The 26,963-nt window shown below is 42.4% G+C and overlaps 1 protein-coding gene across 4 annotated transcripts in view; it reads left to right on the plus strand.

The window, feature by feature from the left end:
- Positions 1-26,963, plus strand: part of DNA2 (DNA replication helicase/nuclease 2) — a 63,512-nt gene that overhangs the window by 11,443 nt on the left and 25,106 nt on the right. For all 4 annotated transcript variants that reach the window (XM_073019083.1, XM_007963257.3, XM_038009149.2 and 1 more), the window contains exons 5-9: positions 2,063-2,194; positions 11,310-11,529; positions 19,295-19,412; positions 20,577-20,739; positions 22,234-22,428. In XM_073019083.1, coding sequence (XP_072875184.1) covers positions 2,063-2,194; positions 11,310-11,529; positions 19,295-19,412; positions 20,577-20,739; positions 22,234-22,428 — 828 coding nt within the window. The remainder of the gene's footprint in view (positions 1-2,062; positions 2,195-11,309; positions 11,530-19,294; positions 19,413-20,576; positions 20,740-22,233; positions 22,429-26,963) is intronic.

Consider the following 26,963-nt stretch of genomic DNA (forward strand, 5'->3'; position numbering starts at 1 on the left):
TGGATTCTTGTATCTGCTTCTGCATTCAAAATATTTCTATATTTTATGTCATGTAGCCTCAGAAAATTCAACTGTACTGTCATGAAAGGAAAATGATAAATAATGTATTCATATTGTTATGACATAATTTTGACCTTGTAAGAACCCTGAAAAATTGATACTTGGGTTTTTTTGTTTCTGCAGGTTTCTCACGTAAGAAGTTAACATTCCTATATACTGTCCTTTGATGTCGTAAGACTTACTGCCTTTCTGTCCATATGACCCTTTTTCCTCTTTAACGTTTCTTCTTTCCATTGCTTGGTTTCAGGAGCAATATCTCAATTTTTTTTTAATATCCCAAAGGTATAACTGGGACTCTTCCAATTAGACCATGGTATGAATTAGAGCAAATTATCTGAAATTTGATGTCATGTCACTGTTTCAGTGTTATTTGGATTTTTTTTTTTTTCAGACAGGGTCTCACTGTCACCCAGGCTGGAGTACAGTGGTGAGATCACAGCTCACTGTAACCTCAAACTCTTGGGCTGAAACGATCCTTCCGCTTCAGCCTACTGAAGAGCTGGGACTATAGTTCCACACCACCATGCTTGTTGTTATTTGGATGTTTTTTAAAAATTGTGGTTAAATACATATAAAAATCACTGTGTTAGGCTGGGCGTGATGGCTCACCCCTGTGATCCCAGCACTTTCTGAGGCCGAGGCGGGCAGATCATGTGAGGTCAGGGGTTCAAGACCAGGCTGGCCAACATGGTGAAACCCCATCTTTACTAAAAATACAAAAATTAGCTGGGCATGGTGTCGTATGCCTGTGGTCTCATACAGGCATACGACATACAGGCATAGTCACTGAGGGGACTGAGGCAGGAGAATCACTTGAACCTGGGAGGTGAAGATTGCAGTGAGCCGAGATTGCGCCAGCTTGGGCAACAAGAGCGAAACTCCATCTAAAAAAAAAAAAAAGATTACCTTATTAGGTCACGTGTGGTGGCTCATGCCTGTCATCCCAGCACTTTGGGAGGCCAAAGTGGGCAGATTGCTTGAGCCCAGGAGTTTGAGACCAGCCTAGCCAACATGATGAAACCCCATCTCTACTGAAAATACAAAAAAATTAGCTGAGCCTGGTGGTGTGTGCCTGTAATTCCAGCTACTCTGAAGGCTGAGGGAGGAGAATCACTTGAGCCTAGAAGGCAGAGGTTGCAGTGAGGCAAGATCGCGCTACTCCACTCCAGCCTGGGTGACAGCGTGAGACCCTATCTCAAAAAATAAGAAAGAAAAGAGATAAAGAAAAAGAAGAAAAAAATTACAATTTTAACTTTTTGTGGGGATGTGTGTGTGTGATGGAGTCTCGCTCTCTTGCCCAGGCTGGAGTGCAATGGCATGATCTCGGCTCACTGCGACCTCTGCCTCCTGGGTTCAAGCAATTCTCCTGCCTCAGCCTCCCAAGTAGCTGGGATTACAGGCATGCACCACCACGTCTGGCTAATTTTTGTATTTTTAGTAGAGAAAGCGTTTCACCATGTTGGCCAGGCTAGTCTCCAACTGCTGACCTCGGCCTCCTAAGGTGCTGGAATTACAGATGTGAGCCACCGTGCTCTGCCTGTGTTAACCATTTTTAAGGGTACAGTTCAGAGGCAAAGTACATTCACCTTGTTGTGCAACCATCACCTGTCTATCTCCAGAACTCTTTGCATCTTCCCAAACTGAAGCTCTGTGCCCTTGAAACAATAACTTCTCCTTCTTTCCTCCTCCCAGCCTCTGGCAACCCCCATTCTACTTTCTGTCTCTGTGATTTTCACTGCTGTAGGTGCCTTATATGAATGTTAGTCCTTTTGTGACTGGCCTATTTCACTTAGCATAATGTCCTGAAGGTTCTTCAATGTTGTAGCATATGTCAGAATTTTCTTTCTTTTTATAGCTGAATAATACTGCATTGTATGGAATATGCCACATTTTGCTTATCCATTTATTGGCTGATGAACAGTTGGGTTGCTTATTTGTGTTTTTGTCCTCATTTACTTTTCTAATATTTATACTTTCATATTTACTATCATATTTTTGGCAGGTACCGCTTAAATCTAAGTCAAGATGAAATAAAACAAGAAGTAGAGGACTATCTTCCTGCGTTTTGTAAATGGGCAGGAGATTTCATGCATAAAAACGCTTCGACTGACTTCCCTCAGATGCAGCTCTCTCTGTAAGAAACATATTTTGTTTATATAGTCTTCTTATTTTTAGACCAGGATGCTATTCTGTATGTTGAATCAAAGTTTTTAAAAGATTGAGCAATTACAATTAGCTGTTTTGCTTGCTTACTTTATAAATTACTGTCCTAAGTATCTTTACATGACAAAAAAGAAACCAGTGAATAGAAAATTTTATTTTCATTATTATAAGATAGCTTATTTTTTATACATAGATATGTATTTTCTTTTTCTTTCTTTCTTTTTTTTTTTTGAAATGGAGTTTTGCTGTGTCACCCAGGCTGGAGTACAGTGGCACTGATCTTGGCTCCCTGCAACCTCTGCCTCCCACGTTCAAGAGATTCTCCTGCCTCAGCCTCCCAAGTAGCTGGGATTACAGGCGCCTGCCACCATGCCTGGCTAATTGTGTATTTTTAGTAGAGACGGTGTTTCACCGTGTTGGCCAGGCCGGCCTCGAACTCCTAACCTCAGGTGATCCACCCGCCTCGGCCTCCCAAAGTGCTGGGATTATAGGCATGAGCCACTGCGCCCAGCCTTTCTTCTTTTTTTTTTTTTTCTTTTTTGAGACAGAGTCTTGCTTTGTTGCCCGGGCTGGAGTACAATGGCATGATTTCAGCTTACTGCAACCTCCGCCTCCCGGGTTCAAGCAATTCTCCTGCCTCAGCCTCCCAAGTACCTGGGATTATAGGTGCCCACCACCACACCTGGCTAATTTTTTGTATTTTTAGTAGAGACGGGGTTTTGCCATAATGACCAGGCTGGTCTTGAACGCCTGACCTCAGGTGATCCACACACCTTGGCCTTCCAAAGTACTGGGATTACAGGTGTGAGCCACTATGCTCAGCCTGTATTTTCTTATAAAGTAATCAATTTTTGGCATCCTAATTTTTTTCATTTGATTCTTTTTTTTTTTTTGAGACGGAGTCTCATTCTCTTCCCCAGGCTGGAGTGCAATGGTGTGGTCTTGGCTTACTGCAACCTCCACCTCCCGGGTTCAAGCTATTCTCCTGCCTCAACCTCCTGAGTAGCTGGGATTACAGGTGTGTGCCACCACACCTGGCTAATTTTTGCATTTTTATTAGAGATGGGGTTTCATCATGTTGGCCAGGCTGGTCTCGAGCTCCTGACCTCAACTGATCCTCCCACCTCGACCTCCCAACGTGCTGGGATTACAGGCATGAGGTACTATGTCTGGCCTCATTTGATTTTTTCATGTGTATTTCTCTGTGTTACTAGCATATAGTCTGTGTCATGTGTTGACTGTCATATGGATGTGCTATATATTTACTGTGTTTACCCATTTAATGCTGTTTGGTGTTACGTGTATTTTCAAGTTTTTTTTTTTTCCCTCAAAGTGGCATTATTATAATTTTATAGGGGAAGTATGTTTTTTTCTGTTATTCATTCAGCAAATATTTATTGGGTGTCTAATATGTGCCAAGTAATGTTTTAGGTGCTGGGATCATGGTAGCAAAAAGAAAACAAAACATACAACCACCTACTTTCTGGAGTTTCTATACTACTGCACAAGTAAACAGCAGGGGACTAGACTGTGATTAATGTAGTGCCAAACAATGAGGAGGGTAAGAAGAAAGGGAGAATAGGTAGGTAGTGATGGCAGGGGTATTCCATAGAATGTTCATGGAAGGCCTTTCTCGTAAGGTAGCATTTGAGCAGAAGCTTAAAGGAAATGAAGTAGTGAGACATACAGCTGTCTGTCGGAGGAATGTTCCAGGTAGAGGAAACAGGGCAAAAGCCCTGTGGCTGACACATACTAGCTGTGTGTGCAGTATTTCAGCGAGTCAGTGTGGTGGCTAGAGCAAAGTGCAGTAGGTGGGAGAAGAGCAGCAGTAGTTGCCCTGGAGCCTCATCATCCTGGTCAGGACTTGGATGCTGCTCTGATTAGAATGGAAGCCATTGGAGGGTTTTTCTCTGATTTCCTTTTTTTTTTTTTTTTAAACAGGCGCATTTTATTTTTCTTTAAATGGGCACAACTTCCATGTATACTAATATTCTCAATGTTCTCTCAATATTTTCAATATTTTGTAACATTTTGTGATCTAAAAAGTTTGCTTTAAGGGTATCCAGGCATGGTGGCTCATGCCTGTAATCCCTGTACTTTTGGAGGTCAAGGCGCTGTGGCAGCTGAGCTCAGGAGTTTGAGACCAGCCTGGCCAACATGGTGGAACACCATCTCTACTAAAAATATGAAAATTACACAGGCGTGGTGGTGGGTGCCTGTAATCCCAGCTACTCGGGAGGCTGAGGCAGGAGGATCGCTTGAACCAGGAGACAGAGGTTGCAGTGAGCTGAGATCATGCCACTGCACTCTAGCCTGGGCAACAAAGCGAGACTCCGTCTCAGAAACAAAAGAAAAGCTTTAAGATTTGTGAGTCAGAAAGATTTGGAGTAGTTAGTTCTTTGGACCTATTCCCTGTGGTTCGAAGGATATAATGAGCCTGGATGTGAATCCCAGTTTGGCCATAATTTGGCCGTATAACTACAGCAAGCTCCGTAAGTTGTGTGTGCTAGTTTCTGCTTTGATCTCATTTACAATTTTTTTTTTCTCTCTCTTTTTTTTTGAGACAAGGTCTCACTCTGTTGCCTAGACTGGAGTGCAGTGGTGCAATTTAGGCTCACTGCAACCTCTGCTTCCTCCTGAGTTCAAACAGTCCTTCCACCTCAGTCTTCTGAGTAGCCGAGACTTCAGGTGCACACTACACTGCCTGGTAATTTTCGTATTTTTTGTAGAGATGGTGTTTCGCCATGTCACCCAGGATGGCTAGTCTTGAACTCCTGGACTCAAATGATACTCCTGCCTTGGCCTCCCAAAGTGCTAGGGTTATAGGCATGAGCCACCATGCCTGGCCCTCTAATGGGATTTTCATATGTATTTAAAAAATATTTAGTAGTTTAAAAAAAGTCTTGTCTTGATGTTAGAGTTGAGTTTGTTTTTTGTTTTGTTTTGTTTTGTTTTGTTTTTGAGATGAGTCTCACTCACTCAGGCTGGAGTACAGTGGCGCAATCTTGGCTCACTGCAACCTCTGCTTCTCGAGTTCAAATGATTCTTGTGACACAGCCTCCTGAGTGGCTGGGACTATTGACATGAGCCACCACGCCTGGCTAATTTTTGTATTTTTAGTAGAGACAAGGTTTCACCATATTGGCCAGGCTGGTCTCGAACTTCTGACCTCAAGTGATCCGCCTGCCTCGGCCTCCCAAAATGTTGGGATTACAGGCATGAGCCACTGTGCCTGACTGAGTTTGTTTTTCATATTTTTTATTTCTGTAGTGGTCGTAAATTTTTCACCAGCTTCCTACACTTAGAAAAAAGCTAGAGTGAGTAGATTGTTTAGCTTTTCTTGTGTTTTAAAAATAAATTTACAGCCGGGTGCGTTGGCTCACGCCTGTAATCCCAGCACTTTGGGCGGCTGAGGCAGGCGGATCACAAGGTCAGGAGTTCGAGACCAGCCTGGCCAACATGGTGAAACCCCATCTCTACTGAAAATACAAAAATTGGGTGTGGTGGCACGTGCCTGTAATCCCAGCTACTCAGGAGGCTGAGGCAGGAGAACTGCTTGAACCGGGACCCGGGAGGTGGAGGTTGCAGTAAGCCAAGGAGATCACGCCATTGCACTCCAGCCCGGGCAACAAGCGTGAAACTCTGTCTCAAAAAAAAAAAAAAAAAATATATATATATATATATATAAAATATATATATGTATGTATATACGTATGTTTCATTCTTTTCATTCTTTGTTATTTCTTTGGAACAGATTGACATAGGGGATGGATATTGGGCTTCACTATGATAAACTATGTTTATCAAGTAGTCATCCTTCACCTAGTTCCTTGCTTTGCTTTATAATATTTCTGTCATTCTGGTCTCTATCAATGTTCTGTGACACTAAGAAAGTCGATTTTATTGGCTGGGCGCAGTGGCTGATGCCTGTAATCCCAGCACTTTGGGTGGCCGAGGCGGGCAGATCATGAGGTCAGGAGTTCGAGACCAGCCTGGTCAAGACGGTGAAACCCCATCTCTACTAAAAATATAAAAATTAGTTGGGCATGGTGGTGGGCACCTGTAATCCCAGATATTCGTGAGGCCGAGGCAGGAGAATCGCTGGAACCTGGGAGGCAGAGGTTGCAGTGAGCCGAGATCGCACCACTGCACTCTAGCCTGGGTGACCGAGCAAGATCCCATTTCAAAAAAAAAAAAATGTTAATTTTATCTTCAACTGCTCCTAATTATTTATCCTCATTTACCCTCCTTCCTCCTCCCTCCCCTTTTTCCCCTTCCTTCCTCTATTTCTTTTTGTCATTTATATTTGCTTGAAAATTTTTTTTTTTTGAGATGGAGCCTCACGTTGTCGCCTAGTCTAGAGAGCAGTGGCGCAGTCTTGGCTCACTGTATCCTCTGCCTCCCAGGTTCAAGCGATTCTCTTGCCTCAGCTTCCTGAGTAGCTGGGATTACAGGCGCCTGCCACCATGCCCCGCTAATTTTGGCATTTTTAGTAGAGACGGGGTTTCACCATGCTGGCCAGGCTGGTCTCGAACTCCTGTCCTTAGGCGATCACCCACCTCAGCCTCCCAAAGTGCTGGGATTACAGGTGTGAGCCACTGCACCCAGCTGCTTGACATTTTAAATTACGGTAGATGTCTATTTTTGTAGTTTTTTTGGACATAAGCTTTTCTTTTACTTTTTGTTAATTGTTTTAGCATCCTGTCTGCATGTTTGCTTGTTTGTTTGTTTGTTTGTTTTCCTTTGGTAGAGTCTTAACCCAAATGTGTTTTTTTCTTTTTGGTTAAAATTAACCCATTGTTTTTACAATGATAAGCATGATTCTCAGAATTCTGGGTTAATAAATTCTGCAAACATTTATTCAATGCTATCTATGTGCCAAGGATTATATCAGGTACTGTTGTTGTAGGGATAACCAAAGCCCTCAGGAACTCAGTGTATTGGTGGTAGATGAAAATAATAAAAGTGAAGGGGTTTGCTGGTGGAGAAAATGTAGGTGACAAAAGCAGCATGGAACCCTTGGAGGTAACAGCATATAAGGGACAGAAGGAGAGAATAGTATCTGTTGAAGGAGGCTTAGGATAGGTCAGCAAGGGATTTGCAGCCTGGAAGAAGGGCATCATAGATGCTAGGGAAAGAGGGTGGAATTCAGACTCATCTTTGAGTTGCAAAGAATCTTTGAAATAAAATCCTACATTTTTTTGTCAAAACACAAAATTATATACATTTTATATACAATGCACTCATGCTGGCTTAATGATGGGGATATGTTTTGAGAAATGTGGTATTAGGCAATGTCATCATTGTGTGAATGTCGGAGTGTACTTGTGCAAACCTAGATGGTGGAGCCTACTACACACCTAGGCCATATGGTATAGCCCGTTGCTTCTAGGCTACACACTTGTACAACATGTTACTGTACTGAATACTGTAGGCAGTTGTAACAACGGTTAGTATTTGTGTATCTAAACATATCTAAATATAGAAAAGATAGTGTGTTGCATTACCACCATAGCTAGATGTCACTAGGCAATGGAATTTTTTAGCTACATTATAATCTTATGGGACCACCATCCTATGTTGATGAAATCATTGTTATACAATGGATGACTGTATATATAATTTTTCAAGTCACACAGCACTTTTATTGAAATAGATGATACATTATGCCATAAGGGAAACACCAATAAATTTTAAAGGATCAGTAGTATCTTAGAGACGATATTCTGCAACTGTACTGTAACAAAGTTAGAATAACTTTGATTCAAAGTTAGATAACAAAAGGATATCTAAAATTCTCATGGTTTGTAAACTAAGGAAATGTTGATAAATGTTTTAAAAGGTCAGTCATAAAGGAAATTAACACATTTAGAATAGGTGGTTACATACCAAATTTTGTAGACTATAGCTAAAGTAGTACTTAGAAATTAATTTTTGTTAACCATTTAAAAAAATTGTGGTGGCTGGGTGTGGCGGCTTACGTCTGTAATCCCAGCACTTTGGGAGGCTGAGATGGATAGATCACTTGAGGTCAGGAGTTAGAGACCATCCTGGCCAACATGGTGAAACCTTATCTCTACTAATAAATACAAAAATTAGCAAGGCGTGGTGGTGCACGCCTGTAATCCCAGCTACTTGGGAGCCTGAGACAGGAGAGTTGCTTGAACCGGGGAGGTGGAGGTTGCAGTGAGCCGAAATTGCACTACTATACTCCAGCCTCTGCGACAGAGTGATACTCCATCTCAAAAAAAAAAAAAAACTGTGGTAATAAACATATAGTGGCCATGCATGGTTGCTCATAACTGTAATCCCAGCGCTTTGGGAGGCCAAAGCAGGAGGATTGCTTGAGACCAGGAGTTCAAGATCAGCCTGGGAAACATGGTGAGAACTTAGCTCTACCAAAAAAAAAAAAAAAAAATTAGCTGGGCCTAACGACTGACGCCTGTAGTTTCAACTACTTGAAAGGGTGAGGCGAGAGGATCTCTTGAGCCCAGGAGGTCAAAGCTGCAGTAAACTGTGTTCGTGCTGCTGCATTCCAGCCTGGGTGACAGAGTGAGACTCTGTCTCAGAATAATAATAATAGTAAAGCCACATTGCTTCTTTTTCCAGGGCATTGAATTTTAGTAACAACTTTAAAAGTTTTTTTTTTCCTGTATTCTATTAGGTATAGATGTGACATTTCATAAATAATAAGTTTTGCCTTATTTATAAGAGCATATCTGAATACACACCATGAACAAATAACAGTGAGAGAAGATAAATATTTAAGAAATTTCAGACCAAGTGCAGTGGATCATGCTTGTAATTCCAGCACTTTGGGAGACCAAGACAAGAGGATTGGTTGAGTTCACCATGTTGCCCCTCCTTTTGTATAATCTGTCTCTACAAATTTGAAAATAATTAACAGGGTGTGGTGGTGCACACCTCTCATCCCAGCTACTTGGGAGGCTGAAACAGAAGGATTGCTTGAGCCCAGGAGGTCAAGGCTACAGTGAGCCATGTTCATGCCACTGTTCATGCTTGGGCCACAGAGAGAGACCTTGTCTCACTAAGACAGAAAAAAAAAAGAAATTTTAGATAAATTATGACTTCTCTGAATTTCACTATTGTGTTCAACGATTCTGGAAGGATGCATATCTTCCATGAAATTATATTTGAAGCATCTTGAAATAGTTTTTTTTTAATGAAAAATTGTATGGGGAGGGGGTAAGGGGGAGGGATAGCATTAGGAGATATACCTAATGTATAATGGCTACAGCACACCAACATGGCACATGTATATATATGTAACAAACCTGCATGTTGTACACATGTACCCTAGAACTTAAAGTATAATAAAAAAAAAAAAAAGAAAAATTATTTAAGACAGCATTTTTTTTTTCTTGGAAAATATTCTCATTTGTTAAAAAATTGCTGTCCATGGCCAAGTGTGGTGGCTCATGCCTGTAATCCAGCACTCTAGGAGGCCAAAGCAGGTGGATCATTTGAGGTCAGGAATTTGAGACCAGCTAGGACAACATGGCGAAAGCCTGTCTCTATTAAACAAAAAAAGGAAGAAACAGCTGTCCAAAAAAAGAAATAGGGGTTGACCATAATAATATGAACTAAACAAAAATCAACTAAATCATCTATTCTAACAACTAGAATTATTCTATTTTTAAAAATCTTCATTTTGATATGATAGGAAATGTTTTATTACTAGAAAAGTCATCTTTTTCATGTAAGATTTCCACTAGATTTAGTATTTTATGTGGCTGGCTTTGAATCTAAAAGTGTAAAATATTTTCCCAGTAGATAGGATTAATAAGAGGTAACACTTATCTTTCTTTTCTTCTAATCTCTTCTGCAGAATAACTGTAACTGCTCTGAAAATGAGTAAATCTTAGATAAGAGAGGAGATTTGTAAGTTATTTCCACCTCTTCTCATTCCTTCAACATTTATATATTCCCTTTTTTTCTCCTTCCTGTGCTCATGGGTTATTTACCAATTAAGAGATTAAAGTCAGAACCTTTTTATAATTAAAAAAGTTGAGTACTTACTTTAAATATTGATAGTGGTAGACATGGTTTCATTTAGTTATTAAGTAAAGAAAATGGGACACTTGGAAGTGACCATGAGCTCCTTTGAAGATTGTCACCTGGGGGTGTGTGGATGAAGTGTTGGGTGAATGAGCCCCAGACTTCATAGATGATAGAGATAGCCGATTTTTTTTTTTTTTTTTTTGCTACTGAGTCTTGCTCTGTCACTCAGGCTGGAGTGCTGGAGTGCAGTGGCACGATTTTGGTTCACTGCAGCTTCTGCCTCCTGGGTTCAAGCGATTCTTCTGCCTTAGCCTCCCGAGTAGCTGGGATTACAGGCATGTGCCACTCTGCCTGGCTAATTCTTGTATTTTTTTTTAATAGTGATAGGGTTTTGCCATGTTGGCCAGGCTGATCTTGAACTCCTGAACTCAAGTGATCTGCCTGCCTCAGCATGAGCCACCAGGCCCAGCCGACAACTCATTCTTAATCAGTGTAATCTAGTGTTATGTGAAGGAATACATCTCTCATTTTTTAGGGTGCAACCACATGCAAGCCATTATATACTAATTTGCATAATAATTGTATATCAAAATACTCAGATTGGAATTGTGGCTCTAGCAATTTAAGTAGCAAGACTGTTGTAATCTAGGCCTGAGAAAATAAGGGCCTGAGTTAAGATTATAGTAGGAATGACTGAAAGGAACAGATGATAAATACTGAGAAAGACTAAATTCCATGAGCAGAACCTGTAGGACAGTGGTTCTTAAACTTGAGCATGCATCAGAATTGTGGAGGGTTGGTTAAACAGATTGCTAGGCCTCACCCCTAGAGTTTGTGTTTGAGTAGGTTTGGAGTGGGTCTTTGAGGATTTACTTTTATAGCAAGTTCTCAGGTGATGCTGATGCTACTGGTCAAGGGATCACAGTTTGAAAATCACTGCTGTAAAAGTAGGTAGACTCTTTCCCCTCCCCACATTCTCTGTGTGTAATAGACAGTCAGAGCCAGCAGATGTGAAATGAGCTAAGTGTTCTAATTAAGTGTTTTTGTGCTTTTTTTTTTTCCAGGCCAAGTGATAGTAGTAAGGATAATTCAACATGTAACATTGAAGTCGTGAAATCAATGGATATTGAAGAAAGCATTTGGTCCCCTAGATTTGGATTGAAAGGCAAAATAGATGTTACAGTTGGTGTGAAAATACATCGAGGGTATAAAACAAAATACAAGATAATGCCGCTGGAACTTAAAACTGGCAAAGAATCAAATTCTATTGAACACCGTAGTCAGGTATAAATGTTAATAAGAACATTGTCTGTTTTATACTTTTAAAGATGCAGTCTGCTTTGTATATTTTGGTTCAATTCAGGTCATTTTTATTTCAGTTTCATGTACTTTTCCATTTACATACATTTAGGGTACTCAACTTGTTTTATAAATATATACATGCTACAGTAGAAATGTTTATCAGCCAAGTAATGAAACAACTGAATTTGTAAGCCAGTGTTGCCAGATTTAGGCTGCCAAACGAATCTAAGCAGATGCTCCTAAGAAAAATAATTATTGGCTCAGTGTGGTGTTGGGAGGATCAGCTGAGCCCAGGAGTTCAATACCAGCTTGGACAACATAGCAAGACCCTGTCTCTACAAAAAAAAAAAAAAACAAAAAAAAAATTAGCCAGGCATGGTGGTGCACACCTGTAGTCCTAGCTACTCGGGAGTCTGAGGCTGGAGGATAGCTTGATCCTAGAAGGTTGAGGCTGTAGTGAGCCGTGATTGCCCCAAAGCACTTCCGCCTGGGCAAAAGAACAAGACCCTGACTCAAAAGAAAAAAAAAGATAGAAAATTAGCTGGACATGGTGGCGCATGCCTGTAATCCCAGCTACTTGGGAGGCTGGGGCAGGAGAATCATTTGAACTCGGGAGGCGGAGGTTGCGGTGAGCTGAGATCGTGCCATTGCACTCTAGCCTGGGCAACAGGAGTGAAACTCTGTCTCAAAAAAAAAAAGAAAGAAAAATTGATGTAAATTTATTCTTTTATTTCCAACCTTTATGTGATTTTATATTGATTTTTATCTGAGATGAAATACAGAGATCTGTCTTACCATTATGTTAAATTCAAGTTTTAAAAATTATTTTAGGCCAGGCGTGGTGGCTCACCTCTGTAATCCCAGCACTTTGGGAGGCTGAGGCGGGAGGATCACTAGGTCAAGAGTTGGAGACCAGCCTGGCCACCATGGTGAAACCCCTTCTCTATTATAAAATACAAAAATTAGCCACGCATGGTGACTCATGCTTGTAGTCCTAGCTACTCTGTAGGCTGAGGTAGGAGGATCACTTGAACCCAGGAGGTGGGGGTTGCAGTGAGCCAAGATCATACCTCTGCATTCCAGCGTAGGCGACAGTGAGAATCCGTCTCAAAAAAAAAAAAAAAAAATTATTTAAAAAATTATGGTGGCTGCCGGGCGCGGTGGCTGAAGCCTGTAATCCCAGCACTTTGGGAGGCCGAGATGGGCGGATCACGAGGTCAGGAGATCGAGACCATCCTGGCTAACACGGTGAAACCCCATCTCCACTAAAAAATACAAAAAACTAGCCGGGCGAGGTGGCGGGCGCCTGTAGTCCCAGCTACTCGGGAGGCTGAGGCAGGAGAATGGCGTAAACCCGGGAGGCGGAGCTTGCAGTGAGCTGAGATCCGGCCACTGCACTCCAGCCTGGGCGACAGAGCAAGACTCCGTCTCAAAAAAAAAAAAAAAAAAAATTACGGTGGCTCACGCCTGTAATCCCAGCACTTTGGGAGGCTGAGGCGGGAGGATCACAAGGTCAAGAGGTCGAGACCATCCTGGCCAACCAATATGGTGAAACCTCTTCTCTACTAAAAATACAAAAATTAGCTGGGGTAGTGGCACACGCCTGTAGTCCCAGCCCCATGGGAGATGGAGGCAGGAGAATCGCTTGAACCCGGGAGGTGGAAGTTACAGTGAGCTGAGATCGCGCCACTGCACTCTAGCCCAGGCGACAGAGTGAGACTCTGTCTCATAAAAACAAAACAAAACAAAATTGGCTGGGTGCAGTGGCTCACGCCTGTGATTCCCAGCACTTTGGGAGGCCAAGGCGAGTAGATCATGAGGTCAAGAGTTCGAGACCATCTTGGCTAACACAGTGAAACCCCGACTCTACTAAAAATCCAAAAAAATTAGCCGAGTGTGGTGGCAGGCGCCTGTAGTCCCAGCTACTCGGGAGGCTGAGGCAGGAGAATGGCGTGAACCCAGGAGGCAGAGCTTGCAGTGAGCTGAGATTGTGCCACTGCACTCCTGCCTGGGTGACAGAGCAAGACTCCGTCTCAAAAAGAAAAAAAAAAATTATATTTCTCCTTGATAAACAATTTTCTGTTGTCCTTCAAAATTATTTTTAATTTACATTAATTATAGTGATTTAACAAATCAATTAACACTAAGTTGTGTTTTATTTTCTGATTATTGTTATCCCCTCTGCCGATCTCTGCTTTGGCTATCTGTAGTATGTCTTCATAGAAACTTTTTTATTTTTTATTTTTGAGATGGAGTCTTGCTTTGTCTCCCAGGCTGGAGTGCAGTGACGGATCTCGGCTCACTGCAACCTCCACCTCCTAGGTTCAGGTGATTCTCCTGCATCAGCCTCCCAAGTAGCTGGTACTACAGGCATAGGCCGCCATGCCCAGCTAATTTTTTTGTATTTTAATAGAGATGGGGTTTCACCATATTGCTCAGGCTGGTATCAAACTCCTGAGCTCAGGCAGTCCATCTACCTCGGCCTCCCAAAGTGCTAGGATTACAGGCGTGAGCCACCAAGCCTGGCCTGTAGAAGCTTTTGTTTTTTTTATTTTGTTTTATTTATTTATTTATTTTGAGATGGAGTTGCACTCTTGTTGTCCAGGCTGGAGTCCAATGGCACAATCTCGGCTCTCCACTACCTCTGCCTCCTGGGTTCCAGCGATTCTCTTGCTTCAGCCTCCCGAGTAGCTGGGATTACAGGCATGGGCCACCACACCTGGCTAATTATGTGTTTTTAGTAGAGATGGGGTTTCTCCATGCTGGTCAGGCTGGTCTTGAACTCCTGACCTCAGGTGATCTGCCTGCCTCGGCCTCCCAAAGTGTTGGGATTACAGGCGTGAGCCACCGCGCCCGGCCTATAGAAGCTTTTAAATCAGCAAAGATAAAACTAAAAGTAACATTATTATATTTTTATGATATAATATTTGCTAAGGGAATAAATAATAAAACAAGAGTTGATAATATAACTTAAATTTCCATTGCCCTTACAATTTTGCATATTATTTGAACATATATAAAATAAGGTTCAAAATACTGACTTTTTTTTTTTTTTTTTTTTTTTTTTTTGAGACGGAGTCTCGCTCTGTCGCCCAGGCTGGAGTGCAGTGGCCGGATCTCAGCTCACTGCAAGCTCCGCCTCCCGGGTTCGCGCCATTCTCCCGCCTCAGCCTCCCGAGTAGCTGGGACTACAGGCGTCCGCCACATCACCCGGCTAGTTTTTTGTATTTTTTAGTAGAGACGGGGTTTCATCGTGTTAGCCAGGATGGTCTCGATCTCCTGACCTCGTGATCCACCCGTCTCGGCCTCCCAAAGTGCTGGGATTACAGGCTTGAGCCACCGCGCCCGGCCTCAAAATACTGACTTGTATAATCAGATATTATAGAGACTTTCTCTATTTTTTTTTTTTTTTTTTTTTTTTTTTTTTGAGACGGAGTCTAGCTCTGTCGCCCGGGCAGGAGTGCAGTGGCCGGATCTCAGCTCACTGCAAGCTCCGCCTCTCGGGTTCAGGCCATTCTTCCGCCTCAGCCTCCCGAGTAGCTGGGACTACAGGCGCCTGCCATCTCGCCCGGCTAGTTTTTTTTGTATTTTTTTAGTAGAGACAGGGTTTCACCGGGTTAGCCAGGATGGTCTCGATCTCCTGACCTCGTGATCCGCCCGTCTCGGCCTCCCAAAGTGCTGGGATTACAGGCTTGAGCCACCGCGCCCGGCCGAGACTTTCTCTATTAAATCTTTCTTGCAGGCTGGGCGCGTTGGCTCATGACTAACCCAACACTTTGGGAGGCCGAGGCGGGCGGATCACCTGAGGTCAGGAGTTTGAGACCAGCCTGGCTAATGGAGAAACCCTGTCCGTACTAAAAATACAAAAATTAGCCAGGTGTGGCAGCGGGTACCTGTAATCCCAGCTATTTGGGAGGCTGAGGCAGGAGAATCACTTAAACCACCTGGGATGCAGAGGTTGCAGTGAGCTGAGGTTGCGGTACTGCACTCCAGCCGGGCAGCCTGGGTGACAGAGGGAGACTTTGTCTCAAAAAAAAGAAAAAAAAAAAGTCTGTCTTTCTCTTCTTTTTTTTTTTTTTTTTTTTTTCTGAGACAAGGTTTGGTTCTGTCATCTAGGCTGGAGTGCAGTGGCTCGATCTTAGCTTTGCAACCTCCGCCACCCGGACTCAAGCCATCTTCCCACTTCAGCCTCCCAAGTAGCTGGGACTAGAGGTGCACACCACTACGCCTAATTTTTTTTTTGAGACTGAGTCTCGCACTGTTGCCTAGGCTGGAGTGCAGTGGCACGATCTCAGCTCATTGCAACCTCTGCCTCCCCGGTTCAAGCGATTCTCCTGCCTCAGCCTCCTGAGTAGCTGGGATTACAGGCCCGTGCTACCATGCCCAGCTAATTTTTTGTATTTTTAGTAGAGATGGGTTTCACTATGTTGGCCAGGCTGGTCTCGAACTCCTGACCTCGTGATCTGCCTTCCTCAACCTCCCAAAGTGCTGGGATTACAGGCGTGCGCCACCGTGCCGGCCTTATGCCTGACTAATTTTTGTATTTTTTGTAGAAATTGAGTTTTGCCCTGTTGCCCAGCCTGGTCTCGAACTTGTGACATCACGTGATACTCCCACCTCGGCCTCCCAAAGTTCTGGAATTACAGGCATGAGCCACTGCACCCAGCCTTTTGCCATTAATTGTGTACCAAATATTGAAGGTTTTCACAAGAACTTTACATTTGGGAATGAAAAGTAGAGTAACTTTGTTTCACCTATTATTAGATTTTGTGTAGATGTTGGAAGTGGAAGAAAAAATGTTTCCCCTTTTTAAAGACTTGAAATTTTTACTTTGATAATACAGAAATAACTGAAATTACAAACTTAAATACTTGGCTAAATTACAACCCTCTTGAGAAAGGAAAATTATGCCAATAGAAGAAAGGCTGTTTTTGAAGTCAAAGATCAGAAGGAATGTGTTTTGTATATGAGACTGACATTTTTAAATTGATTTTTAAAATCACAAGTTTGAATGAAATCACTTTATAATGCTAAACAGGAGCTAAATATAAAAGCATTTTAGACCAGCGCAGTGGCTCACGCCTATAATCCCAGCACTTTGGAAGGCCGAGGTGGGTAGATCACTTGAGGTCAGGAGTTTGAGACCAACCTCGCCAACATGGTGAAACCCCATCTCTACTAAAAAAAAAAAAAAATTAGCTGGGTGTGGTGACATGTGCCTGTGGTCCCAGCTACTTGGGGGGCTGAGAATTGCTCAAACCAGGGAGGCAGAGGTGGTAGTGAGCTGAGATCGCACCACTGCACTCCAGCCTGGGTGACAGAGCCGGACTCCATCTCAAAAATAAATAAAAGCATTTCAATATCTCTTTTTTTTGTTTTTTTTTTTTGAGACGGAGTCTTGCTCTTGTAGCCCAGGCTGGAGTGCAGTGGCCGGATCTCAGCTCACTGCAAACTCCGCCTCCCGGGTCCACGCCATTCTCCTGCCTCAGCCTCCCGAGTAGCTGGGACTACAGGTGCCTGCCGCCTCGCCCGGCTAGTGTTTTTTGTATTTTTTAGTAGAGACGGGGTTTCACTGTGTTAGCCAGGATGGTCTCGATCTCCTGACCTCGTGATCCACCCGTCTCGGCCTCCCAAAGTGCTGGGATTACAGGCTTGAGCCACCGCGCCCAGCCGCATTTCAATATCTTAAGTGATCTAGATTCCAAGACTTTTTTCCATTGAGATTGTTGCTCTAATTTGCCGTTGCTTCAAGGTAAAGAATATTACTGTATTTAATTTTGTTCAGTTGGAGATTTTATTTTTGCAAGAAGTGCAAGAAAATTTTAATAATAAAGTAGTAATTCTTGTTTTAAAAAAATGAGGAAATTTGCTAGAACAAGGCTTAAAAAAGTGGAATTTATATTGCATATTTATTATGCAAGAGACAAGACATTGAAAAATTAATTATGATAGTTCATTATTATGTTGGGCATAAGGAAAAAACCAAGGTTCCCTGCTTAAAAGATTTGACTTTTTAATTTTGATAATAAGAAAAGGTTTAAGAAAGTTTTTTTTTTTAGATAGGGTCTTGCTATGTTGACTTGCAGCTAAAGCTGTTACATGAGGTAAAAGGACTATTTTTAACTTGTCTTAGATGGTTTCTCCCAAGAATTTCATGAAACCTCAGGTGGTTAATGACATTTCATACTCTGGAGAAACAAACTGTAGAGTTAGTATTACTTGTCATAGTAGCTATCATGTAAATGATAGTCATTTTTGTTTTGGTTCATTTATTTTAAATGGAGAAAATAGTGTCTACAGACTGTTAACTTCAAAATGTAAATCATAGTTTGATTAATTTCCTTCTTCAATTTATTGGATATGTAAATATTTGCTTTCTAAGAAAATTCTCATAGATTCTTGGTAATCCAAGTAAAACTGAGAAGCAGAACTATGTTTGTTTTGTGTAAATTAAATTTTTATTTTTTTTTAAGACAATCTCCTTCTGTTACCCAGGCTGAAATGCAGTGGCACGATCTCGGCTCACTGCAGCCTTTACTTCTCAGGGTCAATCAATCCTCCCACCTCAGCCTCCTGAGTAGCTGGGACTATGGACGCACATCACCATGCCCGGCTAAGTTTTTTTTTTGTTTTTGAGATGTAGTCTCCTTCTGTCCCCCAGGCTGGAGTGCAGTGGTGTGATCTCAACTCACTACAATCTCCGCCTCCCGGGTTCAAGCAATTCTCCTGCCTTAGCCTCTCAAGTAACTGGATTACAAGCATGTGCCATCATACCTGGCTAATTTTTGTATTTTTAGTAGAGACAGGGTTTCACTATGTTGGCCAGGCTGGTCTCAAACTCCTGACCTTAAGTAATCTGCCCGCCTCGGCCTTCCAAAGTGCTGAGAGTTTAGTTATGAACCACCACGCCCAGCCGTACCTGGCTAATTTTTAAATTTTTCTACGTACATCTCTTTTTGTAGAAATGGGAGTCTCACTATGTTTTTGTTTTTATGCTTTTAAATTTTTGTTGGCACTTAGTAGGTGTATACATTCATGGATTACATGAGATATTTTAATACAGGCATGCAATACGTAATAATCATATAATGGTAAATGGGGTATCCATCCCCTCAAACATTTATTATTTGTGTTACAAATAACCCAGTTATACTCCTTTAGTGATTTAAAAATGCACAGTTAAATTATTTTTGACTATAGTCACTCTGTTGTGCTAGCAAATACTAAGTCTTATTCATTACTCTTTTTTTTTTTGGTACCCATTAACCACCCCCCATTAACCACCCCCACTTCTCCCCCTGACCACCCTCACTATCATTCCCAGCCTCTGGTAACCAACCTTCTACTCTCTGTCTCCATGAATTCAATTGTTTTAATGTTTTGCTCCCACAAGTAAATGAGAACATACAAAGTTTTCTGTGTCTGGCTTTTTTTACTTAACATAATGACCATCAGTTGGTCTCACTATATTGCCCAGGCTGGTCTCAAACTCCTGGGCTCACGTGATCCTCCTGCCTTGGCCTCCTGAAGTGTTGGGATTGCAGGCCTGAGCCACCATGCCTGGCCTACATTAAATGTTTGACATCAAATTTGTCGTGTTATCTTTACCAGTTTGGCGCATGTTACTTTTTAAATAGAAATAGCTTTATTGATCTTTTGACTTTAAAATTATGTGTTGGTTGCAAGACAATGTAGGGAAATACAAGAAGTTATAGTTTTGTTTGAGCAAATGTCAATGTTTGCACAGGTTGTTCTGTACACTCTCCTAAGCCAAGAGAGAAGAGCTGATCCAGAGGCTGGCTTGCTTCTCTACCTCAAGACTGGTCAGATGTACCCTGTGCCTGCCAACCATCTAGATAAAAGAGGTTGAGCTGTTTTCTTTTAGTTGTACTTCTTTGCCCACCCCCCACTTCAGCTTCTGGTGATACATATTTATACCTGACAATCTACTCACAGGACTTACTAGGCTATAATTTGTAGCTGTGGGTTTTTTTGTTGTTGTTTTGTATGTGTGTATTTTTGTTTTTGTTTTTTGAGATAGAGTCTCACTCTGTTGCCCAGGCTGGAGTGAAGTGGCACAATCTTTTCTCACTGCAACCTCCACCTTCTGGGTTGAAGCAATTCTCCTGCCTCAGTCTCTTGAATAGCTGGGATTATAGGCATGTGCCACCATGCCTGGCTAATTATACTTTTAGTAGAGATGGGGTTTCGCCATGTTGGCCAGGCTAGTCTTGAACTCTTGGCCTCAAGTGATCTGCCCGCCTTGGTCTCTGAAAGTGCCGGGATTATAGGCATGAGCCATTGTACCTGGCTAATTGTGGTATTTTTTAAAAAGAAGTTTAATAATATACTTCATAGTTGAAAACATTATTAATCTTTTAAAATTTTATTATGCAAAACTTTATTTCAAACTTTCTGTTTTATATTAAAGAAAGATATTCTAGATAGCTGTATTTATCCTCAGCATTCAGCTAATACCAACTTCACGATGCTTACTAGTTATGAAATACATAGTTTAAAGAACTTATAAAGTGAACAGAAACTTAAAGGAAATGTACCAACATGTTGTTATTCTAGTATAGTGGGAAATATGAATACTGTTTTCTCCTTTTTAAAATATTTTTATTTTTATTTATTTATTTATTTTTTTGAGACCGAGTTTTGCTCTTGTTACCCAGGCTGGAGTGCAACGGTGTGATCTCAGCTCACCACAACCTCTACCTCCTGGGTTCAGGTGATTCTCCTGCCTCAGCCTCCTGATTAGCTGTAACACAGTCATTCGCCACCAGTCCTGGCTAATTGTGTGTTTTTAGTAGAGACGGGGTTTCACCATGTTAGTTAGGCTGGTCTCGAACCCCTGACCTCTGGTGATCTGCCCTCCTCGGCCTCCCAAAGTGTTGAGATTGCAGGCGTAATCCACTGCGCCCAGCCCTGAAATGTTCTTAAATCTGAAAGTTTTACATATGTAGTGAAAAATACATAATAAACTTTATTTAATTCTTAAAAAGACATTAACCTTTTTTTCATAGAATTATTAAAGCTAAGAAACCAGATGGCATTCTCATTGTTTCACCGTATTAGCAAATCTGCTACTAGACAGAAGACACAGCTTGCTTCTTTGCCACAAATAATTGATGAAGAGAAAACTTGTAAATATTGTTCACAAATTGGCAACTGTGCTCTTTATAGCAGGTAAGTATTGTCTACCAAAAGCATTATTTCTAGTTGAGTATGAACTCAACTAAATGTTTAAAATTGGTTGCCAGTCCAGCATTGATAACATCATTTTCGTTATTTTTCCTTTATATTTTCCTTTGTGTGTATTATTTCTAAAATTAAGATAATAGGGGAAAAAAGAAAACCCACAGTACTTTTTTGTTTTTGTTTTTGAGACGGAGTTTTGCTCTTGTTGCCCATGCTGCAGTGCGATGGTACGATCTCGGCTCACCGCAACCTCTGCCTCTCCGGTTCCAGCGATTCTCCTGCCTCAGCCTCCTGCGTAGCTGGGATTACAGGCATGCGCTACCATTCCTAGCTAATTTTGTATTTTTAGTAGAGAAGAGGTTTCATCATGTTGGTCAGGCTGGTCTCGAACTCTTGACCTCAGGTGATCCACCCATCTCAGCCTCCTGAAGTGCTGGGATTACAGGCATGAGCCACTACGCCCAGCTAAATTTTTTGTATTTTTAATAGAGATAGGGTTTCACCATGTTGGCCAGGCTGGTCTTGAACTCCTGACCTCAAGTGATCTGCCTTGGCCTCCCAAAGTGCTGGGATTTTAGGCTTGAGCCACTGTGCTAGGCCAAAGTTCACATAAATACTTTTTTTTTTTTTTTTTTTTTTTTTTTTGTGACAGAGTCTCACACTGTTGCCTGGGCTGAAGTGCAGTGGTATAATCTTGGCTCACTGCAGCCTCTTCCTCCTAGGTTCAAGCAATTCTCCTGCTTCAGCCTCCCGAGTAGCTGGGACTACAGGTGTCCACCACCACTCCTGGCTAATTTTTTGTATTTTAATAGAGACGGAGTTTCACTGTGTTGCCCAGGTTGGTCTCGAACTCCTGAGCTCTGTCAATCTGCCCACTTCGGCCTCCCAAAATGCCAGAATTACAGGCGTGAGCCTCTGCGCTCGGCCTTACATAAACACTCTTTAAGGTGTTTTTTCAAGGGATCTCTTAATGGCAGAGGACTGTGAACCGTAGGAAGTCTGGGCACATTTCTTTGAAATCTTATGTTTATTGGAAGTGTTTTGTATGCTGTCCTATAGCATGTTTGTTTCTATAGAAAATATTTTAATTTGGTATTAAGCAAAATCCAAATGATTCTCCATGTTTTTATGTGTACTTACGTCACTGAACTGGATGTACAGATTGTGATTTTTGAGAAATGAAGTTGTATTAAAAGCCAAAACTTGTTGCATATGGGAATGAAGATTACAGTATACCCAACCTGAGTTGTTTGGGGGATAGTCACTGAAGGCAAAATAATGCAGTATTGAGTTTCTTACACATTTTGTTTTATAAAAAGCCATATGGCTTATAAAATGTTGAAATGACTTTTAAGGAAAATTAGGGGCTGTGGTTATGAGTTATGATGATCATATATGTGTTCTTATTTTAGAATTATCTCACTTCATGCCCAGCCAGGGAAATGGTTTATAAGCATCTCTAACTTGGAACTTTATATTTAGAGCAGTTGAACAACAGATGGATGGTAGTTCAGTCCCAATTGTGATGCTGCCCAAAATAGAAGAAGAAACCCAGCATCTGAAGCAAACACACTTAGAATATTTCAGCCTTTGGTGTCTAATGTTAACCCTGGAGTCACAATCAAAGGATAATAAAAAGAATCACCAAAATATCTGGCTAATGCCTGCTTCAGAAATGTAAGTAGTCCATTTACTACAGTTAGATTTCAGTAGTTTGGATTAGTTAGTGAGGTGGCATTTGGAATTTATGACAAATACAGCTTACATAGCATGTTATAGATAAGTGATTTCATTTATTCATGACAACTGCAGATAGCTCTTAGTTGTTGCTAAGAAGAGCACCATTCCTGTGTATCCTATGTGCTACAAAGATTACTAGTTAATAATAAAGTTTCAGTAGGCTAGATATGCCTCAAGAAATATTGTGTTTTTTTCTTTTTCTTTTTTTTTTTTTTGAGACAGAGTATCGCTCAGTCGCCCAGGCTGGAGTGCAGTGGCGCGATCTCAGCTCACTGCAAGCTCCGCCTCCAGGTTCATGCTATTCTCCTGCCTCAGTCTCCCAAGTAGCTGGGACTACAGGCACCCGCTGCCATGCCTGGCTAATTTTTTGCGTTTTTAGTAGAGACAGGGTTTCACCATGTTAGCCAGGATGGTCTCGATCTCCTGACCTCGTGATCCACCCGCCTTGGCCTCCCAAAGTGCTGGGATTACAGGCGTGAGCCACCTTGCCCAGCCAAGAAATAATGTTTTAAAAATTACTTTTCTTTGGGAGGCCGAGGTGGGTGGATCACCTGAGGTCAAGAGTTTGAGACCAGCCTGGCCAACATGGCGAAACCCCATCTTTACTAAAAATACAAAAATTAGCCGGGCGTGGGGGCGAGTGCCTGTAATCCCAGCTACTCTGGAGGCTGAAGCAGGAGAATTGCTTGAACCTGGGAGGCGGTGGCTGCAGTCAACCAAGATCGTGCCATTGTACTCCAGCCTGGGCAACAAGAGCAAAACTATCTCAGAAAAACAAAAAAAATTAGCTGGGCGTGGTGGCAGGCGCCTATAATTCCAGCTACTTGGGAGGCTGAGGCAGGAGAATTGCTTGAACCTGAGAGGCGGACGTTACAGTGAACCAACATTGCACCACTGCACTCCAGCCTGGGTGACAGAGCGAGACTCTGTCTCAAAAAAAAAAAAAAAATAATTACTTTTGTCGGGGCGGTGGGTCATGCCTGTAATCCCAACACTTTGGGATGCTGAAGCAGGTGGATTGCTTGAGCTTTGAGTTTGAGACCAACCTGGGCAACATGGCAAAACCCTGTCTCGACCGGGCACGGTGGCTCACGCCTGTAATCCCAGCATTTTGGGAGGCCGAGGCGGGCGGATCACAAGGTCAGGAGATCGAGACCACCCTGGCGAACACGGTGAAACTCCATCTCTACTAAAAACACAAAAAAATTAGCCAGGCGTGGTGGTGGGTGCCTGTAGTCCCAGCTTCTCGGGAGGCTGAGGCAGGAGAATGGTGTGAACCCGGGAGGCGGAGCTTGCAGTGAGCCGAGATCGCGCCGCCTCGCTCCAGACTGGGAGACAGAGCAAGACTCCGTCTCAAAAAAAAAAAAACCAAAAAACCCTGTCTGTACAAAAAATACAAAAATTACCTGGGTGTGGTGGTACATGCATGCCTGTAGTCCTAGGCTGAGGTGGGAGGGTGGCTTGAGCCAGAGGTGAAGGTTGCAGTGAGCTGAGATCGCACCAGTGCACTCCAGCATGGGTGATAGATCCAGACCTTGACTCAAAAAAAAAAAAAAATTATTCAAAATCCTGTTAAAAGTTTTCAGTATGTACTTTTTCATTGGTGATAACATTATAAACTTGAGTATATTTTAAAGTGAATTGTTATATAGTGTTTATATTGGTATAATGCAAATTAGTGTGGCATTAACTTGATTTTGTAAATACTCGCTTTTTAAAAAAATTTTTTTTAACTTTTTTGAGATGGAGTCTCACTCTGTCACCCAGGCTGGAGTGCAGTGGCACGATCTCAGCTCATTGTAACCTCTGCTGTCTGGATTCAAGCTATTCTCCTGCCTCAGCCTCCAAGTAGCTGGGATTACAGGTGCCTGCCACCGCACCCGGCTAATTTTTGTAGTTTTAGTGGAGATGGGGTTTCACCATCTTGGTCAGGCTGGTCTTGAAGTTCTGACCTAGTGATCCACCCACCTTGGCCTCCCAAAGTGATGGGATTACAGGCGTGAGCCACCTTGCCTGGCCTAAATACTCGTATTTTAAATGTTTATATTTTCAGTAACTTTTGATACAGATGCAAATTTTCTAAAGGTCCATTTCATAGTCCTTGTGGGATTCACTTAAAAAAAAAATAAGTCACTTGTAAAATTAGAATTTTTTTTTTTTTTCTTAAAGAGACAGGGTCACAGTCTACTGCCCTGGCTGGAGTATAGTGGTGCAATCATGGCTCACTGTAGCCTTGAACTTCTGGGATAAAGTTCACAGTCTTCCTGTCTTAACCTGAGTAGCTAGGACCATAGGTGTGCACCACCAAACTTGGCTAACTTTTTTTTTAGAGATGGGGTCTTGCTGTGTGCCCCAGGCTGGTCGTGAACTCCTGGCCTCAAGTGATCTTGATCACCCAAAGTGCTGTTATTACAGCTGCGAGCCACTGTGCCATGGCTAATTTTTTTGTTTTATTTTATTTTACATTATTGTAGAAACAGGGTCTTGCTATGTTGCCCAGTACAGTCTTAAATTCCTGAGCTCAAGTGATCCTCCCATCTTGGCCTCCCAAAGTGTTGAGACTATAGGTATAAGCCACTATGCCTGGCCTAGAATTTATCTTTGCATAGTATTTTTCTCTATGTAAAATTGCATTGCTTTAGCTTCATTTTTTCTTTGCAGAATGAATATTAATGATGTGACTTTAGAAATAATTGGATCATTATTTCCCTAATATTAGACTTTAACACAAGGAAACATTGCAGTGGAGAAAGTTTATGTAATTTTGGATAGACTGCATATGTGTAGTGAGTATACTATACATATGTAACATTTATGCAAAATTTAATTGCTTTCATTTTTTTAATCTCAGGCCTTTTGTAGTATGTAAAACTTTTTTTTTTTTTTTTTTTTAGACAAAGTCTTGCTCTGGGCCGGGTGCAGTGGCTCACGCCTGTAATCCCAGCACTTTGGGAGACTTAGGGGGGCAGATCACGAGGTCAGGAGATCGAGACCATGCTGGCTAACACAGTGAAACCCCGTCTCTACTAAAGATACAAAATATTAACTGGGCATGGTGGCAGGTGCCTGTAGTCCCAGCTACTCTGGAGGCTGAGGCAGGAGAATCCCATGAACCCGGGAGGCGGAGCTTGCGGTGAGCCAAGATTGCGCCACTGCAATCCAGCCTAGTCAACAGAGTGAGACTCTGTCTCAAAAAAACAACAAAAAAATAATAAAAAAGTCTTGCTCTGTCATCCAGGCTGGAGTGTCTCGGCTCACTGCAACCTCTGCCTCCTGGGTTCCAGTAATTCTCATGCCTCAGCCTCCCAAGAAGCTGTGATTACAGGCACGTGCCACCACGCCTTACTAATTTTTGTATTTTTAGTAGAGACAGGGTTTTGCCATGTTGACCAGGCTAGTCTCGAACTCCTGGCCTCAAGCAGTCTGCCCACCTCAGCCTCCCAGAGTGCTGGGATTACAAGTGTGAGCCACTGCACCCAGCCACATTTTTCTTTTTTTTTGAGATGGAATCTCACTCTGTCGCCTAGGCTGGAGTGCAGTGGCACAGTCTTGGCTCACGGCAACCTCTGCCTCTGAGATTCAAGCGATTCTCCTGCCTCAACCTCCCAAGTAGCTGGGATTACAGGCATGTGCCACCACGCCTGGCTAATTTTGTATTTTTAGTAGGGATGGGGCTTCTCCATGTTGGTCAGGCTGGTGTTGAACTCTCAGCCTCACGTGATCTGCCCACCTCGGCCTCCCAAAGTGCTGACATTACAGGTGTGAGCCACCGCACCCAGCCTCAAGATTTTTTTAATGTAAAACTTAGTTGTTTTAGTTTCATTTTTTTCTTTCCAGAATGAATTTTTTTTTTTTTTTTTGGTGCAGGATGAATTCTTGCTCTGCTGCCCAGGCTGGAGTGCAATGGCGTGATCTCAACTCACCGCAACTTCTGCCTCCCAGGTTCAAGTGATTCTCCTGCCTCAGCCTCCTGAATAGCTGGGATTACAGGTGCCCACCACCATGCCTGGCTAATTTTGTATTTTTGGTAGGGATGGGGCTTCTCCATGTTGGTCAGGCTGGCGTTGAACTCTCAGCCTTACGTGATCTGCCCACCTCAGCCTCCCAAAGTGCCGAGATTACAGGCATGAGCCACTGTGCCTGGTATAAATTTTTTTATATTACATTTGGGAGCAGGTTATTATGTTTTGTTTTCTGTAGCAGGTTATTATGTTTTTGTTTTCTGACTTTCTGTATCAGCCCAAGAAGTCAGGGTATCTACCCTTCAGGGATCAAAGTGCCAATAAAACACCGTGTTTGGAGATCCCAGCCTATGGGTGCAACAAAGGTGGGGTGCTCCCTAACACTTTCTTGCAAGACTGTTGTTGAGCAATTCATGAAAAACTAATAGAGGGCTGAGCATGGTGCCTCAGGCTTGTAATCCCAGCAACTTGGGAGGCCGAGTCTTGTGGGTCACTTGAGGCCAGGGTTTC

This window comes from Chlorocebus sabaeus, chromosome 9 (assembly GCF_047675955.1).
Source record: "Chlorocebus sabaeus isolate Y175 chromosome 9, mChlSab1.0.hap1, whole genome shotgun sequence".
In the NCBI taxonomy this organism is placed as follows: Eukaryota; Metazoa; Chordata; class Mammalia; order Primates; family Cercopithecidae; genus Chlorocebus; species Chlorocebus sabaeus.